Source organism: Eulemur rufifrons, chromosome 3 (genome assembly GCF_041146395.1).
Source record: "Eulemur rufifrons isolate Redbay chromosome 3, OSU_ERuf_1, whole genome shotgun sequence".
In the NCBI taxonomy this organism is placed as follows: Eukaryota; Metazoa; Chordata; class Mammalia; order Primates; family Lemuridae; genus Eulemur; species Eulemur rufifrons.
The window spans coordinates 84653842-84680905 of NC_090985.1; the positions used below are offsets into that span (position 1 = coordinate 84653842).

The 27064-nt window shown below is 43.8% G+C and overlaps 1 protein-coding gene across 3 annotated transcripts in view; it reads left to right on the forward strand.

The window, feature by feature from the left end:
* Positions 1-14648: 14648 nt before the first annotated feature.
* The window catches only part of SLCO5A1 (solute carrier organic anion transporter family member 5A1), a 133899-nt gene continuing 121483 nt past the window's right edge, over positions 14649-27064 (forward strand). For all 3 annotated transcript variants that reach the window (XM_069466389.1, XM_069466391.1, XM_069466392.1), the window contains exon 1: positions 14649-15561. In XM_069466389.1, coding sequence (XP_069322490.1) covers positions 14649-15561 — 913 coding nt within the window. The remainder of the gene's footprint in view (positions 15562-27064) is intronic.

Below are 27064 nucleotides of genomic sequence, written 5' to 3' on the forward strand. Positions count from 1 at the left end.
CTTGTTGGGAGGGCAACTTTGTGACAGATACAGTGGTTTGGTCCCCCTTTCCTGCATGCTTTGCTATATCAAAGCGGCTGGGAAGCTATGATTTACATTTTCTGGATCCTTTTACATTTGGGGACCCAGATGTAGCTGGGTTTTCCAAACAGGGACATGGGCAAGGGATCTGGAAGGAGGAGTGAGCCATGGAAGGCCGTGGCCCGGCAGGGAGTGAGTTCTCTTTGCTGGAGATGGCGGGGGTGGGGGGAGGGTGGGAGGCATTTGGTTCTTCTGGGGCAGTTTTGGCTGTGGTTCAAGGTCCTAATGGTAGAGGTGCCAAATAGATTGAGGTGACAGTACTGGGGTTCTGGCCAGGACAGTCTTGTAGGCCTGTTTCCAAATATTGTTTCTGGCTGCGCAATACCCAAATCTGCTGCCCTGACCTTCCTGGGAATTCCATAAAGAGGCTAATACTCTTTAATAAATTCTTCACTACTTAAACTAGCTACTGTGGGTTTAGGCATGTGGTCCCCAATCCCCGGGTCACGGGCTAGCCAGGCTAGTGAGCGAAGCTTCAGCTGTATTTATAGCCACTTCCCATCCTTTGCATCACCGCCTGAGCTCTGCCTCCCCCAACCCCAAAAATTGTCTTCCATGAAACCGGTCCCTGGTGCCAAAAAGGTTGGAGACTGCTGCTTTAGGCCATCAGGAGGCCAGTGGAGGGTGTGGCTGAAACACACAAATGAGATGGGACTAGAGGGCAGCTAGACTGTTCTTCACTACCTAGGGCATCACACCCTTTCTAAATCCCAGTCTCATTTTTTTTTTTTTTTGCATCTAAATGTAGTTATTTCATCGTGGACAATAAGGAGCTTAGCACAACACCTGGCACAAGTGAACCCTCCATACACAGGAACCATAACTCGTACCATGTGTACATGTGTTAATTGCTTTTGGAAACATGCTTATTTCAGCATAGAGCCCAAAAGGCTGAAACTCAGAGAGGCTGAGGAACATCCTTGTTATCACACAGTCAGTCAATGGCCAGGCCAAATTTTAAGCAGATTTGTCTGGCTCTAGAATCTTACACTAATTATATAATAAAAAAGATTTGGGCAGATCCAGGTTTGAACACTGTCTGCACCGCTGACCAGCTGTGTAGCTTCGGGAAAGTTTACCTCTCTCTCATCCCGTTTCCTCTTCTACTAAATGAGAGTAATGACGTCTACCTTTTACGGCTTGTGAGAAGCACAGATCATATGTGTCAAATTGCTGCTGGGAGTGGAATTGGCGTTGCGTCACATCATCCCTCACTGACTTTGCTACCAACTGTCGGTGAAACTTTGGGACCATTGCTTACCTTCCTCCAGTTCCAGTTTCTCCATCTTTTAGATTGGGTAGGGATGGCAGGAGTGAACCTAAATCAAGGGATCTCAAACTTAGGGGCTGAGAGGGATCAGGTGGGTAACTGAGGGCCTTGAGCCCAATGTGACAAATGTCAAATTTCAAGAATATAGAAATCTGAATCTGGGTTTTTCATCTGAAATTTCCCAATTTTACTGTTAGTTCTGGTAACCAATACAGAACACCAAAAAACAAAAAAGTATATATACATATACACACATATTTATATATACATATGCATATGTTTGTGTATATGTACACACACACACATGCATGTATGTGGGCTTCACCGCCATCTGATTTTGCCATAGGTTTGTGAACTCTTGGCTAAATAATTCCGAAATTCCTTCCAATCTAAAGTCATTTAATTCCACATTGGAAAACAACAGTGGTCCAAGACCTAGTCTTTACTTACTTACCTGAACCCTCTGAGTCTGTCTCCTATTACGATCCCTCCCATGTTTTCCTGAGAAGTTAATTGTCATAACATTCTGCTTGATCCTGTCACTGCTCTGCTTAGAAACCTTTGATGGGTTTCCATTGCCTATAGACTAGAGTCCAGACTTCTTAGCCAGGGCTGACCAGCTTTCCTATCTTATTCCCTGTTTTCCCCATTCACGTGTCCCACTTTCCCAACGATTCCACCGTCCCTGAGCCATCCTGCCCAGGAGGCTTCTATTCCAGTCTCCTTTATCAGGTGTTGTTGCTCTGACCAGAGGCCATGGGTCCCACCCACACTTGTGAAAATTCTGCTTATTCTTCAGGGTCCAACTTACATCCTTCATCTATGGAGTGTTTCCCTCCATGAGTTTTGCACCTAGCAAACGTCAGAGTCTTGGTCTTTAAATTGCAGGACACTGATAACATTCTGTCTTCAAGGCATATGAGTAAGCTAATTTATTAGTTTTTCAAGAGCTTGGATTACTTTGCTTGTTCTTAGTTTTGCCTTTTTGTTGGATATGTGAAAGACATTAATAAAAAGACATTTTCTAAAACTAGAAAGGACTCAGATCTTTCTTCCTGGGAGTATTACTTGTTTATGGAAGACTGAAGAAGGATGCATATAGCACGGGGAGAAAACACGTGTTTTCATTTATCTATAAATTTCTTCTCCTTAAAGCACATTTCAGTTCCTTTTATAGAGTTTAAACTTCATTCCAGGTCCAATATGAGCTAACTTTCACAATAGTTCTTTTCGGTTTGAAAAATCACACTTTCTTCTGGTGTGACTTTTCACAAATAATGCCAACCAAAGGAAGGAAAAAAGATCTTAATGTTTAGATATTAGATTTCCATTGTGTATGTGCCTAGGGGCCTGGTCATTTCTCAGTTTAAGCAAACTAAACTTAGACTTTAACAGCTCTAATTTTCACAAAGGGAATGACACAGTACACTTCATTTGTCATTCAAATCCCCTTACTTGGTGACAGGTTTTGGGGCCCCCAAATGGAATGCTTTAAAACCCTTTAAAATCACTTCCCTGATGTTCCAAGTTGTGCATTCTATTTGCATTGGGTCATTTTGTATTCATCAGTTACAACAAAAGAGCTAGAACAATTGTCGGTGTATCACTGACACCCAAAGAGAACAGAGCATAAAAGTTAGGCCAAAAATGTAGGCACTTGTGTATACTCATGCTTAGCCCACAGTGAAAAGTAAAATATTAATCATGCAGCACTTCATCCTGAATTTTTAGAGTTTTTCTATTATCAGGTAATTATCAAAAATGTCATCTACAACCAAAGAGGACGGCGAGGAAGAAGGGAGTTTGAGTGGATTTTGTAAAGGGCTCTTTCCAGGTGCCTCCATATTAAGGAAAGATGGGCTGCTCTGAGTTGGGGTATCCTGCACGGCTCCCCACTCTTCTGTAATTTTTATATTAAAAACATTCTAGTATGTACTGTTTCTGATTTGGAATCTCAGGAAGCCAGGTTGATTTTGTCTCTCTTTTGCAAGACTGGCTCTCAGGGAATGAGGCCAAGTGTTCCCTCTGCTCACGACTGACCAGGTGTTTCTCAGCCTTGCGGTGGATGCTGGCTGGAGGTGGGTTGCAGAGTTCTGAGGGGCACTCTTCATGGGAAGCTTGTTCTGGGAATTGCTAGCTCCATAGTAAAGGGCAGGCATGCAGAGAAGCCTTGGGAAGAGTCATGAGTTGGGAATGAAACCATAGCTAGTGACTGGAATGTTCAGCAGCTCTGTAACAGCCCAAATCCTAGTCATTAGAGAGCATGGCTATATGGGGTAGCAAATTTTGTATTTTTATTCAATAGCTATAGCATGCATTATTTGCATTTGGACTGCTTCATCCTTTAATCTACTTAAATATTTCACTATAGAGACACGTTTCATGTTAACAGATGAGTTCCTAAAACTATCTAAAGCACAGTTGGGGGAAAGCAGAGCAAGGTAGCTAGGAGCGTAGGTTCTGGAATGTGGCTGATCTGTGTGGGGGATCTCTCCACGCTTTCTATGCTGTATGACTTAGGGCAAGTTGGTGATCATCTCTGATTCTCAGCTCCCTCCTCTATAAAAGGGATTGCTAATACCTACCTGATAGTGAAGACAAAATATATAATCCTAATATGATAAATGAGAGGGATAGTTTTTGTTTAACTTTTGTAAATATAATACTTGAGTAGTGATGGAATCACTAATAAGAAAGGGATTCCTGTGGTTAAAAGGTGAAAAACAAACAAAAGCAACCAAATATTGGGGACCCTAAAAGATAGAGAATGTTTTATTAATTATAATGAATAATTTTCTAGATAGGAACTAATCCTAGAGAAGTGTGTGATCTGCATGAAACAAAAGATACTGGGTCCCCTACCCTCTAACAATCCGAGAGGAAAAATGTGATTAAAATAAATACAAAAGGCAGCATGACTATAATGATGGCCAACATTTAAACACCTACCTTGGCCCAGGCACCGTTCTATGCACATGTTCTAAGCATATGTTGCATATGTTATCTCATTTGATGCCTACAACAACCCTACGAGATAGGTACTGTGATTAACCCCAACTTGGAAACTGAGGCAGAGAGGTTTAGTGAATTGCCCAAGGCCATACAGCCACAGATGATAGAGCTAGGGTTAAATTTAGATGGTTTAGCAACAGAGTCCTCTTTTTCTCTCTTTAATCATTAAGGAGTTGTGTCACAGTTTAATTGGCAGCATTTTTTCCTGATTAGTGGTATGTAAAACAATGGCGCATCTTAGAATTGGGGTCATCTTGCTGTGATGGAAGATGGTAGAGTGACATCCATACACTCATCACAAAGATTCAGTAGTGTTGGTTTGCTATGGGGTCCTTCTTAGTCAGTTACTCTATGTGTCCCACAAGTGAAACAGGCCTTCCGAAAGGGGTGAGGAGCTGGAGAAAGATAACAGCAGAGCTAAAACTATATATTTGTAACCATCAGAGCTTCAGTTCTTTTTGATAAATGTAAGGAAATGATATCCTGCTGCCTTCCCATCTGTTTTGTAAGGGGGACTTCAACTGTATCGGAGATCGAGTTGTTTTATATCATCTTGTATCATTTATTCTTCTGTAGCTGGGATAAGATCACTACCTTTACATAGCCCTGAAGTGTGGACCTTTCCAGGCATCTAGGGAAGAGGCATGTCCTCAGATAGGCAACAGCAATCCAGAAGGTGGGATGGGGGGAGAAATTCCAGCTTTCTCTGGGCTTTGCTCTCTGGATCTAGATTTGGAGAAGTCTATAGACAATTCAGGGTTGTCTCTGAAGTAGATCCTAAAAGAGACTTTTGCTATAGAAAGACAAGCTGGGAGCTAGGCAGAGGGACCTCAAACTGCAAATGACAAGCCATAATTACTAGTTGATTAGCTAGTATTTTGATCTTTGCTCAGCGCAGGACAGAGAAACCACCCTGTGTCTGTAGGCAGAAAGGGATCCAGTATAGGAAGTTAGGCACTTATGAAATATCCAGAAAGGCTGGACACGCAGTCTCTAGGTTGGGCCAGCAGGAATGAGGGTATAACACTGCAGATCTGCTCTTCCTGTGCAGCTGGTACTTCTGCAACACTCTGCAGGTTGGGGAGTTCACTGGTCTCTTGATTTCAGGACCTCCTGTGGTGGCCAGATCCAGGAATCAGAAAGCCACTAGTGCTGCCACTGCCTCTCCACACCCAGAAGCTGGAGTTTGGACAAAAGAATACTGAAGCAGAAAATTGCCATGTCTCCATGACCTGAGTGCAGACATAAAACAGCCAAAAAGCATATGGCCTGCACCTCATTCCACCTTCTAAAACTGGCCAGAGTGTGTCAATTCTTATCCAGAACCCAGTCTGCGGGGCATCTGGGGAATGTAGTCTTTTAGCTTTCTAGATAGACTCTGCTGTTCAGGAAGGAACAGAAAGGCAGAGAATGCTTGCTGGGTGCCAATCAACCGTATCTAACACATTTTGTTTCCTGCTAGCTCATGAACTTATTTTCCTTTATTAGCCTGTAAGCTTGAGGAAAGACCTATAAAGCTCAGGCCCGGGCCAGCTGGACTGTAGAGTATCAGGGAAGCTAAAATCTGAGTGGGATTACTAAACTGAACAGTGCCTGTCAAGAACTGGGGAGGGTCTAGGATTCTCCCCTGCTGACAAGTTAGCCTGCTAGTGTTTCATGGATACCGGGGAGAAAAGACTCTAGAGTCAGAGACAAAGGAGGTTATTACTCACGGCACGAGTGGCACCAGACTGACAGTACGATGCCTGCACCAGTTCTCCATGCTGCCTCAGTCCCACAGGGGGTGCAAAGAGCCAGTCACAGGTGCCTGTGCACACAGTGGGTTGCATCGTGGGAGAGGAACACTGAGCTTGGGGATACATTGCTTTTCAGTGAGCAGAAGCAAGGCTGCTGTGTGTGCGGGGGAGAATATGACCTCATCCCTCCAGGCTGCTGGCTGCAAACACAACCCCAAAAAATGGCCTGGGTAAAGAGTGGTGTGATATTGTGATGAGCTATATATGATATATATGTATATATTTGATATATATATATATGTTTTTGTCCACAGTTCCTGGCTTTCAACTCCCATAGCTCTTGTTACAGGCTTTTGTTATGATGTCGGGGCACTTTAGGCCTCAGAGGCTGCCTCAGGAAACAGAATCTCCTCCTCTGAACTTCTCCTGCCCTCCCTTCACCTGCCCAGGGCAGGACTCTAATCTTCTCAGGCCTTTCTGATTGTGGATCATAGACCGTCATTCCAGCAAGTTTCCTGCCCCACACCCTGGAGGAGGGAATGCTGCATAGAGAGGCCAAGAAGAATCAGGACAGACAGGCCTAGCTGGGTCTCCCCACCTAGCCTATCAGTATTAGATCACACCCTTCTTGTCCAATCACATTTCAACATGGTTGTCTTCAGTCATGCCTATCCAGCGAAGTCTCCGTGAAAGGCCCAAGAGGACAGGGTTCGGAGAGCTTCCAGGTAGCTGGACACGCAAAGGTTCCTGGAGGGCGATATGCCTGAGAGGGCATGGAAGCTCTGTGTCCACCCCCCATACCTCGCCCTACGCATGCCTTCATCTGTATCCTTTGTAATAGCCTTTATAGTAAACTGGGAAACATATTTCCCTGAGTTCTGTGAGCCTCTGGCAAATTAATAGAACCCAAAGAGGGGTTGTGGGAACCCCCAGCTTGAAGCTGGTCGATCAGAAGTTCTGACTTGTGACTGGTATCTGGGGGAGGAGGGAGGTAGTCTTGTGGGACTGCGACCTCAACCTTTCAGAGTCTCACTCTGCACCAGCCAAAGTGCAGTGGTGTCATCATAGCTCACAGCAACCTCAAACTCTGGGGCTCAGGCAATCTTCCTGCCTTAACCTCCTGAATAGCTGGGACTACAGTTGCACGCCACTACACCTGGCTAATTTTTTTATTCTTAGTAGAGAGATGGGTCTCGCTCTTGCTCGGGCTGGTCCCGAGCTCCTGACCTCAAGCGATCCTCCTGCCTCAGCCTCCCAGAGCGCTAGGATTACATGCATGAGCCACACCGTGCCCAGCCTTGTTTCTTACATGAGTAGCTAACTTAACTTTTTTTATTTTGTCTATAAATCATGACCTTTCTGTTAGTGGCGATAAAAAAAATCCATAGGTCCTTAGAGTTGTGTCTAGTTTAAATATGGTAATTGGCCATGAATAAACACAACGTGTTCCAGGGACATGATTGTTTGACTTTCAGTAGGGAAGTCCTCTGATGGCACCTGATACAACAGATTGAATTTGCTATGGAACAGCTGATGTCTGGAGCTGAGGCTGAAATGAGAGAATGGAGCACAGACCTTGGAAGGAGGTAACAGGAGATAGATTGATTCTGTTTGGATCCAGAATAAGCTCAGAAGAGTATTTGCATACAGGAACTGTTACATATCTTTGCTCACCTTATTGGCAGTAAAGGACTAAAATCTGGGCAGGGTGGAAGCTGGAGTCATGTTGCCTGTTTGTGCAAAAGTGATCATGAGCTTGATGGAGATGTCAAGAGGAGGGTACAGAGGTAGGGGATGAGGAAATGTGTGTCTTTGCCCTGTTTGATTGGTCAGTCTTGTAGCTGCCAGTGGATCACTGCTGTCTCAGCATGGACTTTAAGCATACACTAAGTGTTCTTTGATGCCAGCTAGCTTTACTTGTTCTCTAAAGCTCAGCTATAGACACGATGGCTGTTGGATTAAAGTGAGATAATTAACAGATACAAGGTGGATTGATGAGTCAAGATGCTATCCAATGATAGGGGAGGGAGTGGACAGTCAGGGTTAAGAGGTTAAGAGCATAGACCAGGGGTGGGGAACCTGCAGCCTGAAGGCCGAATGTGGCCTTATAGGTCCTTAAGTGTGGCCTTTTGACTGAATCCAAATTTCACAGAACAAATTCTTTTATTTTTATTAATACATTTTTCTTCATCTTTTATATTTATATTTTATTTTAAAAATGAACATATTTAAAATACCAAAGAATAAAATAAATTTCAACCAAATGATCCTCCCAGATTGACCGGCACAATTAGAACATATTAAGCCATAAGGGCTAAGTTGATGGCTGCTACGCTCACGATTTAGTTCTAACTTCCCCTACCTGACTGGCGCCACTACTTCATGAGGCTGGTTGGTGAGAGTTTCTGGGGGTAGAGTACGCCAGTCTATTATCAGCTTTTGGCAACAGTGCACTGTGTTTCTGTTTGAAGTGGAATTTGTGAATAGTTTCACAGCTTGACAGTATTTTTTAATTCTGTCTGCTTAACAGCCCATCATGTCAAAGACCAAGAGAATGCTGAAGGAAGAAAACAGATTTTTAAATGAGGATTGGGAATTGCAATATTATCTTGTTTCTGCTAAAGATAAAATTAATTGCTTGCTTTGTGATACTATGATAGCAACATTAAAGAAATTCAATGCTCATCAGCAGTATAACACTCATAAGGACCACAAATATTTTAAATTAGAGGGAGAGGTGCAAAATGTTGTATTGCAGAAATTAAAAGATGAAAAGCAAAACCAAAGGCAGTTCTTTCAAGCAGCAATAAGACCTGGAAAGAATGCCACAGAAGCAATTTATAAAGTAGCTTATATACTCAGGAAAAAAGGTAAGCCATCCAGTGATTGTAGAAATTGTGAAAGAATGCATTGTTGAAGTTGTAGGATGTCTAGACCCCAATAACATTTCAAAGTACAAACAATTGCCTCTTTCAAGGTATACCATAACTGATGGGTAGTATGACTTAGCCTTCAGTGTAACAGAACAACTTCATGCAGTAATTCAAAGGGAAATATGCACTATTCAATAGCTTTGGATGAATCAATTGATACTTGACTCAACACAGGTTTTATACTTCATCCAGGTCATAACAGAAGATTTTCTTTGCTACAAAGAGTAACTCGCTTTGGGCACTCTTGCAAACAGAACACGGGCAACAACTTCCAAGATAAATATGACATTGGACTGAATTTGGTAAATTTAGTGAGTGTATGGACAGTCACTTTCCATGACAGGAAAACATGAAGGATTTATTACACCGATAAAAAAAGTATTAACAGATCCAGATGCTCTCATTTCTTTTCATTGTGTCTTACATCAGCAAAATCTCTGCTAAAACTACTATTTTGAGTGACACTTTGCAATAGGTTATAAGTATTGTTAACTATATTCTTGCAAATGCAACATCACATCTTCAGTTTCATAACATGCTAAAGTTGGACCATGAGGTATTCAGGGTAGATTTGCCATATCATTCTAAAGTGCATTGGCTATCAAAGGGACAGGTGTTAGCCAAAATTTTACCTCTGTGAGAACAGACAATTAAATTTTATGAAGAATAGAATCAGCAATGTGAATTATTGAAAGAAGACTTCTATAGGAATGTCAAATCAAAACAACTTGAATATTTCCCTGTAAGGTAAAACTAAGTCTATATAAGATATGCAGCAAAAAATCCAAGCATTTTGAAAAAAAACTTATCGTTTTTCAAAACACTTCTTCAAAAGGAAAATTTGGATGAACATTTTCCCCAGTTAACAGGTCATTGATGAGCAGGATGATATATGTGAATCATTTGAAGAATATGCAGCTGATACAGACCTATTAATTGGAGAATACAATGAAAGTTTCACTGATTTTGAGAATCATGACATCACACTCAAATGAGCATTTCAGCCTCATCTAGTTGATATCACCAAGGCACCTAAAGAACTACAGATGGAATTGATTGAGCTCTCAGTAGATGACATTTTAAAGTCTTTTTTTTTTTTTAATTGAGACAGAATGTCACTCTGTTGTCCTGGGTAGAGTGCAGTGGCATCATTGTAGCTTACTGCAACCTCCAACTCCTGGGTTCAAGTGATCCTTCTGCCTCAGCCTCCTGAGTAGCTGGACTATAGGCGCATACCACAATCTCAGCTCATTTTTTTCTTTTTGGTAGAGATGGGGTCTCAGCTCTTGCTCAGGCTAGTCTTGAACTCCTAAACTCCAATGATCCTCTCTCCTTGGCCTCCCAGAGTGCTAGGATTACAGGCGTGAGCCACCAAGCCTGGCCTTAAAGTCATTGTTTGATTCTGAGAAAGATCCAATTGAAATATGGAAAAATGCAGTAGAATACCCATGCGTTCAGTAACATGCCTGAAAAATGCTTTCTTGCTTTTCAACCATTTATTACTGAGAATCAATCTACCTTCTCCTACCTAACCCAAATCAAGATGCCCTTAAGGACACAAGTGACTGATACCCATCTGGAGGATCAACTGAAACTGTGGACCTCCATGCTGCAACCAAATGCTTTCCAACAAAAAGCAGACATAACAAAGTCATTCAAAGGTTAGTTAACTTTAAAATTAACTAATAATTTTCATTTTTTGGAAATTATTAAGTATATAGTAGATTTTTACAAAATAATGTATGTTTTAAAGTATATCTAATTGAAGTTTCTTGAATGCAGCCTTATTTGACTACAGCTAAATTAATGTGGCCTTCCAACATGAAAAGGTTCCCCACGCCTGGCATAGACTTTTGGAACACATGGATTCATATTGTCTATATACTAGTTTTATGCCTTTATGAGGTTATTTAATCTCTCTACCCTTGTCACATCTGTAAAATGGAGACAATGCCCTCACTGGTTAAGGCCAAGGGCCAGTGGAGTGGCCTTGGCATGGCAGTAGCAGCCAGGATAGTCCCTGGTACTTGAGAGCAACCTCCTTTCCTCCATCAAGGCACTATCCTGCTCTGTCAGAGGTCACCAGTATCCTCAGATACTCTTCAGGTATCATCCTATATGACTTCTCTGCCATCTGCTCTTTTGGCTTTTCTGATTTCTCCCATACCTCTCTGGCCATTGCTTCTAATCTTCCTTATCTTTTTCCCTCTCCTCCTAGATCTCGCTGTTCCCATCTCTTCACAATTCGGATGATCTCCCCTATTCATCTCACCCTTTCTCACACCACCTTCAGGCTGGTGAGTACCAATCTATAGTCCTACTCCAAACCTCCTGTGTGTCCTATGTCCACTGGCTTATGGGACATGTACATTTGGATGTCCCCAAAACATTTCAAACTCAATACATCTAAAATGGGAACCGTCTTTTCTCCTCGGGCATGTTTCTCCTCCTAAGTTTTTGCTGGCTATCACGTACCCAGTCACCCAGTGTGAAACTTGGGAGTCATCCTACACTGGCCCGTTTTCTCCTCTTGCAGATTGCATCAGCTGTGGAATCTGGTCACATCTCTCTTCTCAATGCGTTTTCAATCACTTTCCTCCTCTCCACCCCCTTAATCACATTTTGCTTTGAGATTGCCTCCTAACTTGCCTCTGTGCCCACAGCGTGGCCTTGCTTTAGTCCATCCATCACTGCCAAAGTCAGCTTTCTGGTGAGGAAGTCGGAATGTCACTGGCTTCTCAGTACTGCCTGTACACAACTAGAAAACCCTTAGTGTCCTTTCCTACTGGGTCGCTCTTGCAGTCCTCTGCCCCAACCCTGCAATCCCCCAGCAAGTCACCTACCTATTAACTTTTAGCACCACGCCCTTATGCCTTCCCACCTGCTCTTCCTGCTGCCTAGAAACAAGGCTCATGGATATTAGGTTCTCCGGTAGTAGCACGCTGTGTAGAATGTACCGCGTGGCTTTAAGCCATTTGCATGAGTATTTTCTCCGCAAGACAGAGGTTTCCTCAGACCACAAATCTTGTTCGTCTTTCGTCCTAGAGCTACTGTGATCGGGGAGACATGGTGGGTGCACAAGGCATGAACTAAACTAACGGAAACAATTTCTTTATTCTCAGTGGGCTCTCTGCCTCCGTCGCTGAGCTTTTGAGACCAGCTCCCTCGGGGCTCCCGGCCCTCCGCCGCCGCACAGGTGAAGGGCAGCCGCGTGGCTGGCTGCCTGAGGGCTGGGCCGGGTGGCTGCCCGCGCGCCTGCGCCCTCGGCCGCTCCCCTCCAGTCGCGTCCCTGTGCGCGTGTGTCTGTTTGGAGCGAGGAGGAGGCTTGGATGACAGGCGAGGGGTAGGGGGAAGAGTTCAGCCTGAGTCACAGTCTTATTCACTGATTTCTCGGCGGCTGGACGGGGGCCGCCTCCCCAAGCGGCTCCCAAGTATTCGGTACCTCCACAGTCCCACCTCCTGCCGAGCCACTCTCAGCCAGGCTGACTGACGGACAGACTCGCTAGTGAGTAGCGACGGCTGTGCGCCCGGCCAGCGCGGCGAGCTGCAGCCGGCGGTCTTGTCCTTCCCCGGTTTGTGTGTGTGTGTGTGTGTGTGTGTGTGTGTGTGTGTCTGTGTGTGCGTGTACGCGCGCGCGCAGGGGGTGTCCCTGGGATTCCACGCCTGCTCCGAGAGCTCCCTGCCGGGATCCGTGTGTCCATCCGAGTCTGCGCTGCGGTGAGGGTGCTCGCCCAGGCAGGGGCTCGGACGCCCCCCGCGCGGGGAGGGAGTTTGCGGGGATTCCTTGGCTCTGCACGCAGCGGCTGGTGGGGTTCCCCGGGAAGGCGCCTGGGCAAGCGGGAGGCGGGGAAGCCCGGGCTTATAAGTGGCTGGCAGGCCGGGAATCTGGGGGCCGGTCTGGCCCAGCACAGCAGAGCGAGACGCCGGAGCTGCCACCCTTGCCCGCCCAGCCTCTCCGCCTTTCTCCCTTACCCTTCTTTCTTTCTTTTCTCAGCAGCATGACAAAGGCGCGTCGCAGAATGAAACCCAATGCAGCGAGACCCCGCTGTCTCCCACCTGGTGCATATCCCCCGTGGGCTGGAGGAGTGGAGTGGGGGTCCCCACAATTAGGATCGGGGCTTACCCTTGGGGCACACCTGTTTTCGACTCTCGCTGAATTCAAGCTGGGTGCGGGATGGAGAGAGCGGTTCCAACACGTACACCAAGGCGTGTGTGTGTGTGTGTGTGTGTGTGGCTGCGCACGCGCGCTGGCACCCCAGGCCCACGCTCACGGGGTGCGCTCAGTAAATAGCACACCTCCCCGGCGGCCCGCGTGTGTCGAGCCGGCTCCGTGGGCTGCTCGCGCGCGCTTTGCCAGCGTGCCGGCGTCTCTTTGTTTGGTTGTGGCTTCCCTAGCCCTCGGCATAGCAAATTGATTTTCGGTTTCGCTTGATACTGCGCGCTGGGACTTAGTGTGGGCCACAGCCTTGAATGCCCCTGGTATTTGTAATTGAATAGTTCTTTCGGGCAGGGGGCTATTTTTAGTGTTGGAAATAAAGAGACAAGCACGTTGACCTTTTTGCTGCTGCCTTTGGCTTTGGATACGTGTCTCTGATGGAGCAGACAGATTCACATCTAGTCGCGCACACGTGCCAGCGCACCAGTGTGCACACACATTTCTACACACATAGTCCCCTCCTCCCCTTTTCTTTTTTTTTTTAAATTGGGACAGGGAATACACTGTGTGTCTGTAAAAAAAACTTTCCTTTGTTCTTTTGGGCATTTTCTATTTTGGGTAATGGAGTAGGAGTACGAAAGGGTTGCAATTAGTTCACTCGAATAAAAGACACTGCTTCTGAGTCAGAGCTGCCAGGTTGATAATTATTAACATATAAAAGCAAATGCACTGTTTAAGGCAAAAGGCGGGGCAGGTCCGCGGCAGACAATGAGCGAGAGTCTCTGCCGACCGCCTGCTGCTTATTGTTCCGGGACTGGAGACTGCAGCTGGCAGCTGCTGCCTCCTCCGGGGTTCAGCTCCTCGCTCGCCCCTCCGCCCCACTCGGGACCATCGGGGTCACCTAGCCCTGGCCCTGGGGCGACGGGACGCTAGCCCTAAGTTGCAGCTGCCCTTCGCTGACAGTCCTTTCTCTGCTTTGCAGGTTGGCATCTTCACTCCCGAGGGTATTGCGAGTCCAGGCGGCGAGGACCGGACGCCCCGGCGCGGCAAGGTGGGATGCCGTGTAGACAGCGCTAAGTGCCTCCACGCTGGGCGCGGGGCGCACTCGCTCCTGGCCGCGGGCCGAGCGGTGGCGTTGGAGGGGATGAGCCCGGGACGCACAGGGCGCCTGTCGCAAGCTACCGCCCGGAGGAGGACGCCAAGCAGGGCTCATCGCAGGACCGCGTGGACCCCTGCCCCCCGCAGCACGCTGCTGCGGAGCCTCGGGTCCGCGTCTGTGGTCAGGATGCACTGGGCGCCTCCCGGCTGGTGAGGATGCCCTGCCGCGCGGCTCGGCTTCCCCAGCCCCGGTCCCAGGTGGGCACGACCGAGTGGGCCCGGCTTCGGCCCCTCGTGCCGGCGGATGAAAAGCGCCGGAGTCCTTGGGTGTGATCAGAGATCGAATCTGAATTCTAAGAGCCATGGACGAAGGTACTGGACTACAGCCCCAGGCGGGAGAGCAGCTGGAGGCCGGGGCCACAGCAGGAGCTGTCCAGAAGTGCGAGCCGGAGACCTTGAGGTCGAGGAGTTTACCGGTCCTGAGCAGCGCCTCCTGCCGGCCGCCCCTCAGTCCTGCGCGTGCAGATGCCAAGCCGGCCTTGGGCTGTGCGGATTCTTTGGGCCACCAGGAGTTGAAGCAAGGCCCGAACCTGACGGCCTCCAGCCCCTCTGACCCGTCCCCGACGGCGGGGATGGCGGGGCTCGTGGACTGTAACCACAGGGTGGACGTCAGCAAAACCGTCTCGGTGTCCTCCACTCTGGCCACGCTCCAGGAGAGAAGGTGCCTCTATGTGGTCCTCACGGATTCCCGATGCTTCCTGGTTTGCATGTGCTTTCTGACCTTCATCCAGGCGTTAATGGTCTCGGGATACCTGAGCAGCGTCATCACCACCATTGAAAGGCGCTACAGTCTGAAGAGTTCCGAGTCGGGGCTGCTGGTCAGCTGCTTTGACATCGGGAACCTGGTGGTGGTGGTGTTCGTCAGCTACTTCGGCGGCCGGGGTCGGCGGCCCCTGTGGCTGGCGGTGGGCGGACTTCTCATCGCCTTCGGGGCTGCCCTCTTCGCCTTACCTCACTTCATCTCACCGCCCTACCAGATCCAAGAGTTGAACGCCTCGGCCCCAAACGACGGCTTGTGTCAGAACGGCAACTCCACGGCGACTTTGGAGACTCCGGCCTGCCCGAAGGACTCGGGAGGAAATAGTCACTGGATCTACGTGGCTTTATTCATTTGCGCACAGATTCTCATTGGAATGGGCTCCACACCTATTTACACCCTGGGACCAACCTACTTAGATGACAATGTCAAGAAGGAAAACGCATCCTTGTACCTAGGTAAGACTTTCCTGTTTTCTCATAGAAGTTTGACCCACACTGAAACTTACTCTCCCTTCCAAAAATCAGAAGGAAATATTTTCCCTCACATTTTCATGCGTTCAGGTTCGCTTTATTTTATGTTGCTGAGGTCTGTTTTTGGTTTGGGGGAGAATCAATTAGTTGAGAGTTTTGGGGACATTTTCAGACTCATACTTCAGTTTGCCTTTTCCCAAGTAACACAAACTTTCAACTATGGGGTAATCTCTCTCTCTGTTGCTACCTACCTTTGGAAAAGCTCTTATTTATCTTCTGAAAAATGTGCTCAGGAAGGAATAGAAGTAACTAGTGTGTGAAGTTTTGAATTATTTACTGCTTTCATCTGCTGCTGCTTCGCATTCCTGTCCCCAACAGCAGGGATACTGGAGTAGCCAGACTTTATTGCCCTCATGCTTGTATTTCTTACATGTCACCTGCATCACTATTTAAAAACAATGACAAAAACTTGAGTGATACCAAATGACTGGGTTATCTTTATGCAGAAGCAGCACCACAGGTGGTAAAGGATTATGCAAAGCCATTTTTCTTTATTTGATTGCTGGTTGAAGATCCTCAGTTACATGAACTTGGGAGAAGAATCCATTACTATTTTCTGAAAAGCAGTGGCTCTGGGATTGGGTGTGTGTCTTGCATAAAAGAGCACCAGTGGGCAGAGGTGCTTGAATTAAGTACAGGGTGCTCATAGAAGGCCAGGCAGCCTCTACGGCAGGTGGGAAGATTTACTTCCTAGAAATCTGTGCTTGTCAGCACCTCCCTGCATTCTCTGCGCCTTCAAAACCGAACTTCTAAGGGACGGATTTGAACCCATGAAATGGCTCAAGAGCTGTCATACTGTATGAGATCTTTGTTTTTCTGTTTTTCTGCTGGAGTCCAACTAAAATAAGATAAAGGATGTTAATTTATTAAAAAAAATTAAAATGGTACATAAGCAAATACTAGGTACATTTAGCAGTTTATTAGCCATGTGCTGATAGGATCGGATCTTTGGTTTGGGAATAATAAGGTTTCTAAAGGACAGTGAAAATGATATCCGATTTTAGAGGGCTATCCTTTGTCCTCAGTGCAGTTACTGTCCCCAAAAGCTGTTATAGAGGGGTGTTTAAGTTCCCAGTAACTGGCCCAAAGCATTGGGACAAGAGTTTTATAACTTATTTTTATCATTAAATGCAAGAGAAAGATATTTCAATTCTGGGTAGAGAAAAATAGCTTGATTATTATCTTGCCTCCATATTTTTTAACATTTATTATGACAAATTTAAAAATATACAGAAAAGTTGAAAAAATAGTATTATGAATACGACTATACCCCCACGTAGATTCAATAATTGTTCATTTTGTCATGTTTGCTTTATCAACTTGTGTGTAGGTGTGTATAGAAATATATTTTTGTGGGTGGGAGACTAAGCCCTTTGAGAGTAATCACAAACGCCACTAGGCTTCAACACACATCTTTTACATAACTGGAGGAGCATTAACATCCCAAGAGAGTCATTCCCTAATATCATTAAATATCCAGACCATATTCAAATTTCCTCAATTGTCCCCTGAAGTCTTTTATAATTATTATTTTTTAAACCAGGAGCCAATCAAAATTCACTCATACATTGCATTTGGCTCTTAGCCCTTTTAGCCCTTTATAATCTACAACACTGCCTTAACTTTCTTCTTTTTCCATGACATAGACTTTTTGAAAGGACAGGCTAGTTGATTTGTAGAGTGTTCCACATTCTAGATTTATCTGTTTATTTTCTTGTAGTGTGAGTTAACTTGTTCCTCCTTTCCTTGTATTTCTTGTACACTAGAAGTTCAGTCTAAAAGCTTGATCAAATTTAGACAAATATTTTTGGTGGGTATATGACATACACTATGCTATGTTTTTTTTTTCACAATTATTACAGTTTTAATAATGAGCTAAGATATTAAGCATCTACAAATAATTGTGCTAAATAATAAAATTATATGCATTTTCTCAGTGTATTGTTTGGGGTCCCAGGATGATACACTTTTGTTAAGTCCTACTTCAAACAAATGCCGTCTTTTAAAGATATTTTCTTTCTTTTTTTTCTTTTTTCTTTTTTTAACTTCAGCTCATTATGGGGGTACAAAAGTTCAGGTTATATATATTTCCCATGCCTCCCCATCCCCCCGAGTCTGAGCTTCAAGTGTGTCCATTCCCTAGACAGTGCACATCGCACTCATCACGTAGGTATGCACCCATCCCCTCCCCCACCCCCATCCCCCCCAGTCAGAACTTCAGAGAGAAAAGACTAGAGTCTACAAGAAATGTGGGATTATGTGAAGAAGCCTAACGTGAGAGTTATCGGCATTCCTGAGGGTGAAGAAAACAATAAGCAAGGGTTGGATAAGCTATTTGAAGATATAATTGAGGAAAATTTCCTAGGCCTTGCCAAATCTCTAGATATACAGGTTCAAGAAGCTCAAAGAACCCCTGGGAGATTCATACCAAATAGGAAGACACCAGGTCATGCAGTTATCAGACTGACCAAAATATCCACTAAAGAGGCCCTTCTTCGAGCTGTAAGGAGAAAGAAACAAGTAACATACAAAGGAAAGCCCATCCGAATCACGCCAGATTTCTCAACTGAAACCTTACAAGCAAGAAGAGATTGGGGCCCCATTCTCACTCTTCTGAAACAGAATAATGCCCAGCCTAGAATTCTGTACCCAGCTAAGCTCAGTTTTATATATGTAGGTGAAATTAAGACATTCTCAGATAAAGAAAAACTCAGAGAATTCACCAAGACAAGACCAGCTCTCCAAGAAGTACTCAAAACGGAGTTACACACGGTCCAGCACAAGAAAGACCCACGAATGTAAAACTACTCAAGAGATAAATATAAAAACCCAGTTATCACAATGGCTCAAGAGAGAAAACAGATCAATGAAATTTAACCCAACATGAGGAACAGCAATCTGTCTCATTTATGAGTTCTCTCATTAAATGTAAATGGATTGAATTCCCCACTCAAGAGACATAGGCTAGCCCAATGGATAAAAAAATATAAGCCAAGTATCTGACTGACATCTACAGGACATTCTACCCAAAAATCACTGAATATACTTTCTTCTCATCAACTGTGTTTTTTTAATTTATTCTTATTTCAGCATATTGTGGGGGTATATGCTGTGTGTTTTATATTACATGCCTCTGAACATTCAGTAGTGATGTTAAGTTTAACCACTTGGGTGAGTGGGTGATTGCCAGCTCTTTTCATTGTAAAGATATATTTCTCCTTTTGAAAATAGTAAGTAATCTATAAAGTGATACTTTGACTCTGTGTAAATATCCCAATAATTTTTCATATTCTTGCTGATCTTTAGACTCTATTTACTTTGAAACTTTGGATCTCCCTTCCATCCCACTTCTGGGTGCTATTGACACAAACTTGCTTCCTCAAAATCACAATCAGAACCCAATGCAAAGGGGGAACATCTACTAATAAGAGCCCTGCCATTGAACTCTTCTGGTAGTGGTTGTCCACCAAGAAGAAAAATCGCAAGTGCATATTAAATACATATTCTGTGCTAGGCACTGTGCTAGTTTTGGGAAGACCAAAAATGAGACATTGCCCCAGCATTTGAGGAGCGTTTGGTGTAAAGAAAAATTTTGCCAATTCGAGGTAGGGGTGTCAAGTGACATGTGCAGGGGAAAGAAAGTAATGGAAATGGTATTCGCTTTCTTTTCTTCTTTTCTTTCTTAAGATGTTGACTAAATTGTGTTTTTCTTGATGAATTTTGATGAATGCTTTAGGACACATTCTTTAGGAAACCTCCGAGCATTCTGCATCTTATTAAATGGATCTCAGCTACAGTGGTTTGAGTACCAGGAATCATACATCTATTATTTCATTTAATGTTCTCAATAGCCTTATGAGATGGAAATTGTTTCCCCTGTTTTATTAATGAGGAAACTGAGGCTCAAAGAGTTTAAGTGACTTGTTTAAGGGCCTCAACCCCATGCCTTTCTGGACCCCAGAACCCTGTGTGGCTCTTTGGCAAAAGGCCCTGAGAGGCAACTGAAGCCTAAGGATGTGCCACATTCAGCAGAGTTTTGGAATGGTGTGGAAGAGTGCAGACATGGTTTGAAGTGAGCAAACATGATCAAAATAAGATTATTCTCTAAACCTTTTTTAAAGTAGGTGTTCTAGACTACCTCTGTACACATTAAAATCAGAGACTACTATATTCTCAGAACATGAGCAGTGTTAACCAATTATGATGTGGATTTTTTCCCTAACAAATAACTAGTTAAAATGTCTTTGTTATGTTTCACAAAACTGTCCTTTTATATTACCTTTGCCACCACTCACTCCTTTTTTAACCTTCCTGTCAGTCTTTCTAACTTCTCATTACAACCACAGAAGAAAGAAAAAAATCTGGTAGCAGATGAGTGGTTGTAGGCAGGAACAAATATCTGAATTAGTGTTAAAACCATTGAAATAGAATGTGATTGTATATCTTAATCTTTTGAAAGTTCTTTGCTAACATTCCAGCAGCTTTAACTGTAGAAGAGAGGTGGTCATAGGTGAGATGCAGTAGTGTTTATAGCCACTAAATGCCTTAACTTCTGCAAGGAGAGAAGATTAGTGTTGACCTGGGGCATAGAGAAATTAGGTGTTGATAAGAAGTAAGGTTAACAACTAGACCATGATTTGTAATTATATCAAGGAGAGAGAGAAAATGTGATCCTTTGGGGGCAAGCAATTCATGATTCAACAGGAAAAGGAGAAAGAATGGCTCACCATGGGGGAAAAGGAAGAAAAGGATGCATTTCTAGAATACAGAGCCACAACCCCGACTGGGTAACATTCAGGATATGTAATGATTGGCATGGGCGTGCCGTCAGTCAAGCAGTGTGAGTGCTGTTAACTGTCAGCCCTGACTTCATACCACAGGGAAGGGCTGGTATTGGCCCAGTGTCGTAGAAAGAGCACCGGATAGGGAGGCAAAAAATCTGTATTTTAGTCCCACTCTACCAACGACTGGTTGTGTGTGGGGATTTAGAAAAACCCCTTCACTTCTCCCAGCCTCTCTTTCCAATTTGGATTATTACATTTGTTTCCCTCACTGTAATATTTTGAAGACCAAGTGGGATTCCATGTGTGCGAGTGTTCTGTAAACTGCCAGGGGTGGCATTTTGCTCTACCAAAGCAGAATTCAGACTCATCCCAGAGAGGGAGCAGAGAGAAAAGTGAGAGATTTGCTCTTTCTCAGCATGAAAATGCTTACATGTATCTTTTTTTAATAATTGAAAAGAAGGAAAGAAACATTTTGCAGGAAATTCAAACATCATATAGAAAATCACTCCTTGGATGAAACTACGGACACCAGTACAGGAAAATCTTGACCAGTGTTTCAGCAATGTTATAACCTGATTAATTGAATTTTCTGAGGACCTAAGGTTTTATCACAAGAACTTTCTGCATGCCAACCCTTGGTGACCATCTTTCTGTAATGTACATTTAAGCAATGTACATTTGCACCTCGTCTAACGTAGCAAAAGATCTTTTGAAGTTTGAGGCTCTTGTGTTGTCCATTTTCACCATGGTGGGTCTTCCCTTGCCCACATGGACCATCGCAGGATGTTTGGTGAACTAAGACCATTCCCAGAACATACTCAGAAGTAATTATTATCGTTTTTAAAATAAATCCCTCTTGGCTGCTTCTTTTTTTAAAAAAACATTTCCTTAGTCTTTAAAAAGTATTGTGAGTTTGAAATGAGAGTGGGATTTTGTCAAGATTTTGTAGTAATATAAACATTATATATGTGCAACTATATATTTCTATACATACATTTATATATATATATATTTTGCTCTTTCTGAGATATTTTTCTCTGAGTATGGAAATCCTTAAACATATCTTTTTTATAATTGGAAAAAAAGAAGTCAGTCCTTAGAAATATTGTACAGAAAAATCTTGATCAGGGTTTTAGCAGTGTTAGAGCAATCTATGTCTATATCTATATACTTTAGATCTATATCTGTGTGATTTTATGTATAGTAATATAAACAATGAACGATGCCTGTATATATCTTTCAGTCTAGTGTTCTCTGGAACCATATAACCAAGTGTATCAGTGGCTTTGACAAGGAAGGGGCTTCTTTATCTGGAGTAACAGGCTGGCTGGAGTAGCCGGCAAGGGCTGGTGTAGCCTTCAAGAGTGCCAAGTTCTTTCTCTCTTCCTCCTGGGCTGTTCTTAGCAGTGACTGCCACACCCCAGGCATCACACACCTGTTCCTACAGAAGGAAAAAGAAGGGGAGGCCATGCCCGCTTACTCTCCAAGATGTCCTAGTGGCCAGATGGAGTCCCCTGGCCTCTTCTCGTTACCTCGATTTTGGGCAGGCCAGGTTAGACTTTCCAGTCTGTGTGGGAAAGGAAGGCAGGTGAGAGGAGGGCAGTGGAGTGAGAGCTGAGTGGCCCCCTTGGTATCTGCCACACCAGTCATGCTTACGCTTTTGCCTCAGGAGCCAGAAAGTTCAGAACTGTTCTTTTTTGGACCAGTATTAATAACCTATCCTAAGTGCCTTGTAGCATTAGTTTTCCTGATTTTTTTGCTGGAATTTTGAAGAGGCCCAATAAAAAGCACCCCTTCCCCCTACTCGAGTTCTGAGTTAATTGAGAAATTTGATGAAGGAGTAAATACATAGGGGCCAAAATACCACTTTTGAAAAGTGATAGAAATGAGGTTGAAGAAGGTAGCTCATATCTCTGTGCAAGTGGACTTTCTTTTTTTTTGGTGGGGGTTGGGGAGGACAGAGTCTTACTCTGTTGCCCAGGCTAGAGTGCCATTGTGTCAGCCTAGCTCACAGCAATCTCAAACTCCTGGGCTCAAGCGATCCTCCCGCCTCAGCCTCCTGAGTAGCTGGGACTATAGGTGCACATCACCATGCCCGGCTAATTTTGTCTATTATTAGTAGAGATGGGGGTCTCACTTTTGCTCAGGCTGGTCTTGAACTTCTGACCTCAAGCACTCCTACCGCCTGGGCCTCCCAGAGTGCTAGTATCACGGGTGTGAGCCACTGCACCCAGCTGGACTTTCTGATAATTACAGAATTAAAGAAACTTACCCATCTGGCCACAGGCAATGCTGGACCCAAGCAGTGTGGCAGCCTTGGGTTTCCCCATGTGGTGCTGGTGGTGGTGCCTCCGTGAGACTTAAGCCAAGAAGGAGCAGGGTGGGATTTTCACTCCCTGTGTGTAAACTTATTCCCAAGAGGCAAAAAGGAGGAATTGGGCTGAGCACGCACAAGTTTGTTTCAAGTTCATCAATCGCGTTAATCCCCTTCTCCTTTCCTGAGGAGGAGCAACGGAGACAGGGAGAGTGGGTACACACACTCTCCCCTGAGACTTTTAACTGGTTTTAAAATTCTGCTTTGATTTTGCTTATCTTATTTATAACGTGTTTATCTTTGTAAGTCACATAAAATCCTTTTTGGAAGTAGGCTCTGGGCAAATCTTGAATAAATAAAAAATAATCTCCACTGAAAACTAATATGAGGGCCAACGATGATGGAGGGATTTGAGGAAACGATTCAAGGACACTTGGAGAATCCACGGGAAGGATGAAGAGCAAGAAGTGGAAGACGACAGGGCATCGGCTCCTTGTTAGGATGGTCATGAGTTTTGATCTGCTTGGGACAGTTAATCTGTGTCACAAGGGTGTCTTCTCCACCCTTGGCAATGACTGAGTTTATATCAGCTACATGGTGGTCATTGTTTGGCTTCTGAGACAAATTAATCTAAGATGCTGAGAAACAAACTTTGGGGTCTCACTGCAAAGCAAAGGGGTTCACTGCCTCACTGTGGAAAGTGAGGTGCATGTTGATTTATTCAGCCCAACCACAAATAACAGAGAGCAGCCTGTTTAGAAGCATTTGTGATGCGGTTTTCAAACATGATTTCATTGATCTCTCTCCTCACATTGCGATGGATTCTGTTATCGGTGTGGTCTGAGATAGTCCTTCTGAAACTCTGAGGTGCATGTGAATCACCAGGGGATCTTGTCAGAATGCAGATTCTGTTTCCGTAAATCTGAGCTGGGCCTGAAAGTCTGCATTTCTAATATGCTCCCAAGTGAGGCCATTGCTGCTGGTCCAAGGACCACATTTTGAGCAGCAAAGATTGGAAGACCAGAAAGTTTTGACTTTTTTCACAAGTAGGAACTCCTCTCTCTCATCTTGGGGCTGAGCCCCTATTGGTAAAACCAGCTGCTGATTTCAGTTCTCCTTTGTCAGGAGTAACACCACCATCGCTGACTGCATTTGCAGAAGCAAAGTGTCAGTTTCAGGTATTTCATAAGCTCTGGCTACTTCTTAGAATTTGTAAGAATGATAATTTGATAGACAAGGAAACCCAGACTCCAGAAGATTAAAGGATTTGTGCAATGGAAAGCAGTGTGGTGGTTCTTCAAAAATATAAAAATAGAGTTATCAGGCTGGGCATAGTGGCTCACTCCTGTAATCCTAGCACTGTGGGAGGCCGAGGCTGGAGGATCGCTTGAGGTCAGGAGTTCGACCTCAAGAGCTAGACCCCGTCTCTACTAAAAATAGAAAAAATTAGCCGGGTGTTGTAGCGTGTGCCTATAGTCCCAGTTACTCGAGAGGCTGAGGCAGGAGGATCACTTGAGCCCAGGACTTTGAGGTTGCTGTGAACTATGATGACGCCACAGCATTCTACCCAAGGTGACAGAGCAAGACTTTGTCATACACACACACACCACAAACACACACACACACACACACACACACACACAGATATCATATGATTCAACAACCCCACTTCTGGTATATGAGGGCTTTCCAGAAAATAGCCAGCTATAATTTTCATAATTTTTCATATTACAGGTCTTGAAGAAATAGTTACACACCCTTGTTCATAGCAGTATATTCACAATAGCCAAGAGGTGGAAGCAACCTAAGTGTCCATCAGCAGATGAATGGGTAATCAAAATGTGGTATATACATACAGTGGGATATTAGTCAGCCTTAAAAAGGAAGGAAATTCTGACACATGCTACAACATAGATAAGCCTTGAGGACTTTATGCTGAGTGAAATAAGCTAGTCACAAAAAGACAAATACTGTATCATTCCACTTATGTGAGATTTCTAAAGTAGTCAAATTCATAGAGACTAAGTAAAATGGTTGGTGTCAGGGGCTGAGCAGAAGGGAAAATAGGGAGTTGTTTAATGGGTATAGAGTTTTACTTTTTTTTTTTTTTTTTTTTGAGACAGAGTCTCACTCTGTTGCCCAGGCTAGAGTGAGTGCTGTGGCGTCAGCCTAGCTCACAGCAACCTCAAACTCCTGAGCTCAAGCGATCCTCCTGTCTCAGCCTCCTGAGTAGCTGGGACTACAGGCATGCACCACCATGCCCGGCTAATTTTTTCTATATATATTTTTAGCTGTCCATATAATTTCTTTCTATTTTTAGTAGAGATGGGGTCTCGCTCTTGCTCAGGCTGGTCTCGAACTCCTGAGCTCAAACGATCCGCCCACCTCGGCCTCCCAGAGTGCTAGGATTACAGGCGTGAGCCACCGCGCCCGGCCTAGAGTTTTACTTTTGCAAGATGAAAGAGTTCTGGAGATCTGTTGCACAATGATGTAAATATATGTAACCCTATTGAGCTGTATGCTTACAAATGATTAAGATTTTCCCAGGTCATACAGCCAAATTGCTTTGAGTATGAACACATGTATAGACTATAAGCTCATATGAATTTTAAAAAATCATAACTATATAAAAAAAATTCTGAAAAGTCCAAGTCCTTGGATGATAGAGTCGCTTCTCCCCAGGCTATGCAACATTCTAGCCCATGTTGATTAATGTGTGTCTGCACTTCAGCTAAGAGAATTTTTTTTCATGTGTGTGGGAATTTAAAGTCATTTCTTATGGGCATAATTTTAAAAATAAGAAATAGGTGTTTGGGAAAAGAAAAATAGAGGCAAAGTGGATTTTAGAGTAGGCATTTTAGATTAAAGGCTTCAGGGAGAGAAATGAAGGTGAAGAAACATAACTAGGGATTTGGGTTGTTCTATTGTGTGTTTCAGGGGGAAGAGATTGAAATATTTGGAAGTAGAGACTGTGGGTCCATGTCAACGTGTTCTGCTGTGTTGGATGCTCTTGCGGTAGCCCGTGCTTGCACCCTGTGTTTCTGGTTTCCTTTTGCTAGAGAAAAAGAGATGGAAATCCCATAGCTGCCTGGTCCTCCTTCTCCATAACCATTCAGAATATAATGATCCTCAGGTGTTGCAAGTTTTGAACCTCAGTTCCCATGGAGAACTGCATAGATTTCAGGTTATTCTAAAACAGTGGTTCTCAACTAGGGGTGGTTTTGCCCCTCTGGGGATATTTGGCAATGTCTGTAGTAATTTTTGATTGTTACAACTTGGAGCGGTGTCTGTTGGCATTTAGCGGTGTTTAAGAAGCTAAACATCCTACAGCCTCCAGGAGAGGCCCCCACGTTAAAGAATTATCCAATATAAAGCATTGCTAATAGAGATGCTCTAAACATTTTTACATCTTAAGCTTTCAAATTACTTAATATCCTGAGTTCCTTATTTCTTGGAATGCAATTAGAAATCTCCAGGTTATAAAATCAGAAAAGTATTGAACATGTGGAGGAGACTCATGAAAAAAAAATGTCTTTGTAAATAGAAAGGTCTTCTAGCAAGCAAGGGGTAGGAAATAGAAATTAATGTACCCATTGCTACATCATTGTTCAGTAGATATTGTAGTATTTATATACTGTGCTATTAGTAGATTATAGGAGATACTACAGTGTGTTACAGTGGGTTATTTTTAGTGAGTACAAAAATATTAAGGCTTTCATGGTTTCTATAGTGACTTCTGTTCCCATCAGCTTAAAAAAAATTTAACCATGGAGATTTTCTGGACCATATTCTTGGATTTGGAAATACTGTAATTCTTGAAGAGGGAATGATGTCATTATGTGTGTGTATGTGTAGTGAAGGGAGTGGTATGCCATTTCCCCTTAACGTTGAGCTCTCAGTTAGTGGTGGTGACTTTAGTAAAAGAAAACATTGAGACCAGGGATTCTGGAAAATTATAAAGCAGTTAATTAGCATTCTAAAGCAGAGCTCACCAACCAAATAATTGGATACCAAGAGGACATGTAGGATAGATTTAATGAGGGGTTGTAAGACCTTGAATCTCTCAAAAATAAATGAAAGCGTAATTAACTGAAAAAAAAAAAACCACCAACTTTGCTATGATTTCATATGTGAGGGTCTAACAAGGACTAATTTGACAGCAAATATTTTTGGGTGTTTGAAATATGCCAGGCATTTTGTTAATTGAATTATTTATTTAATTTTCAAACTATAAATTGACAATTTATAATTGTATACATTTATGGAGTACAAAGTGATGATAGGATTTATGAATACAATGTGGAATAATTGAATCAAGCTAATTAATGTA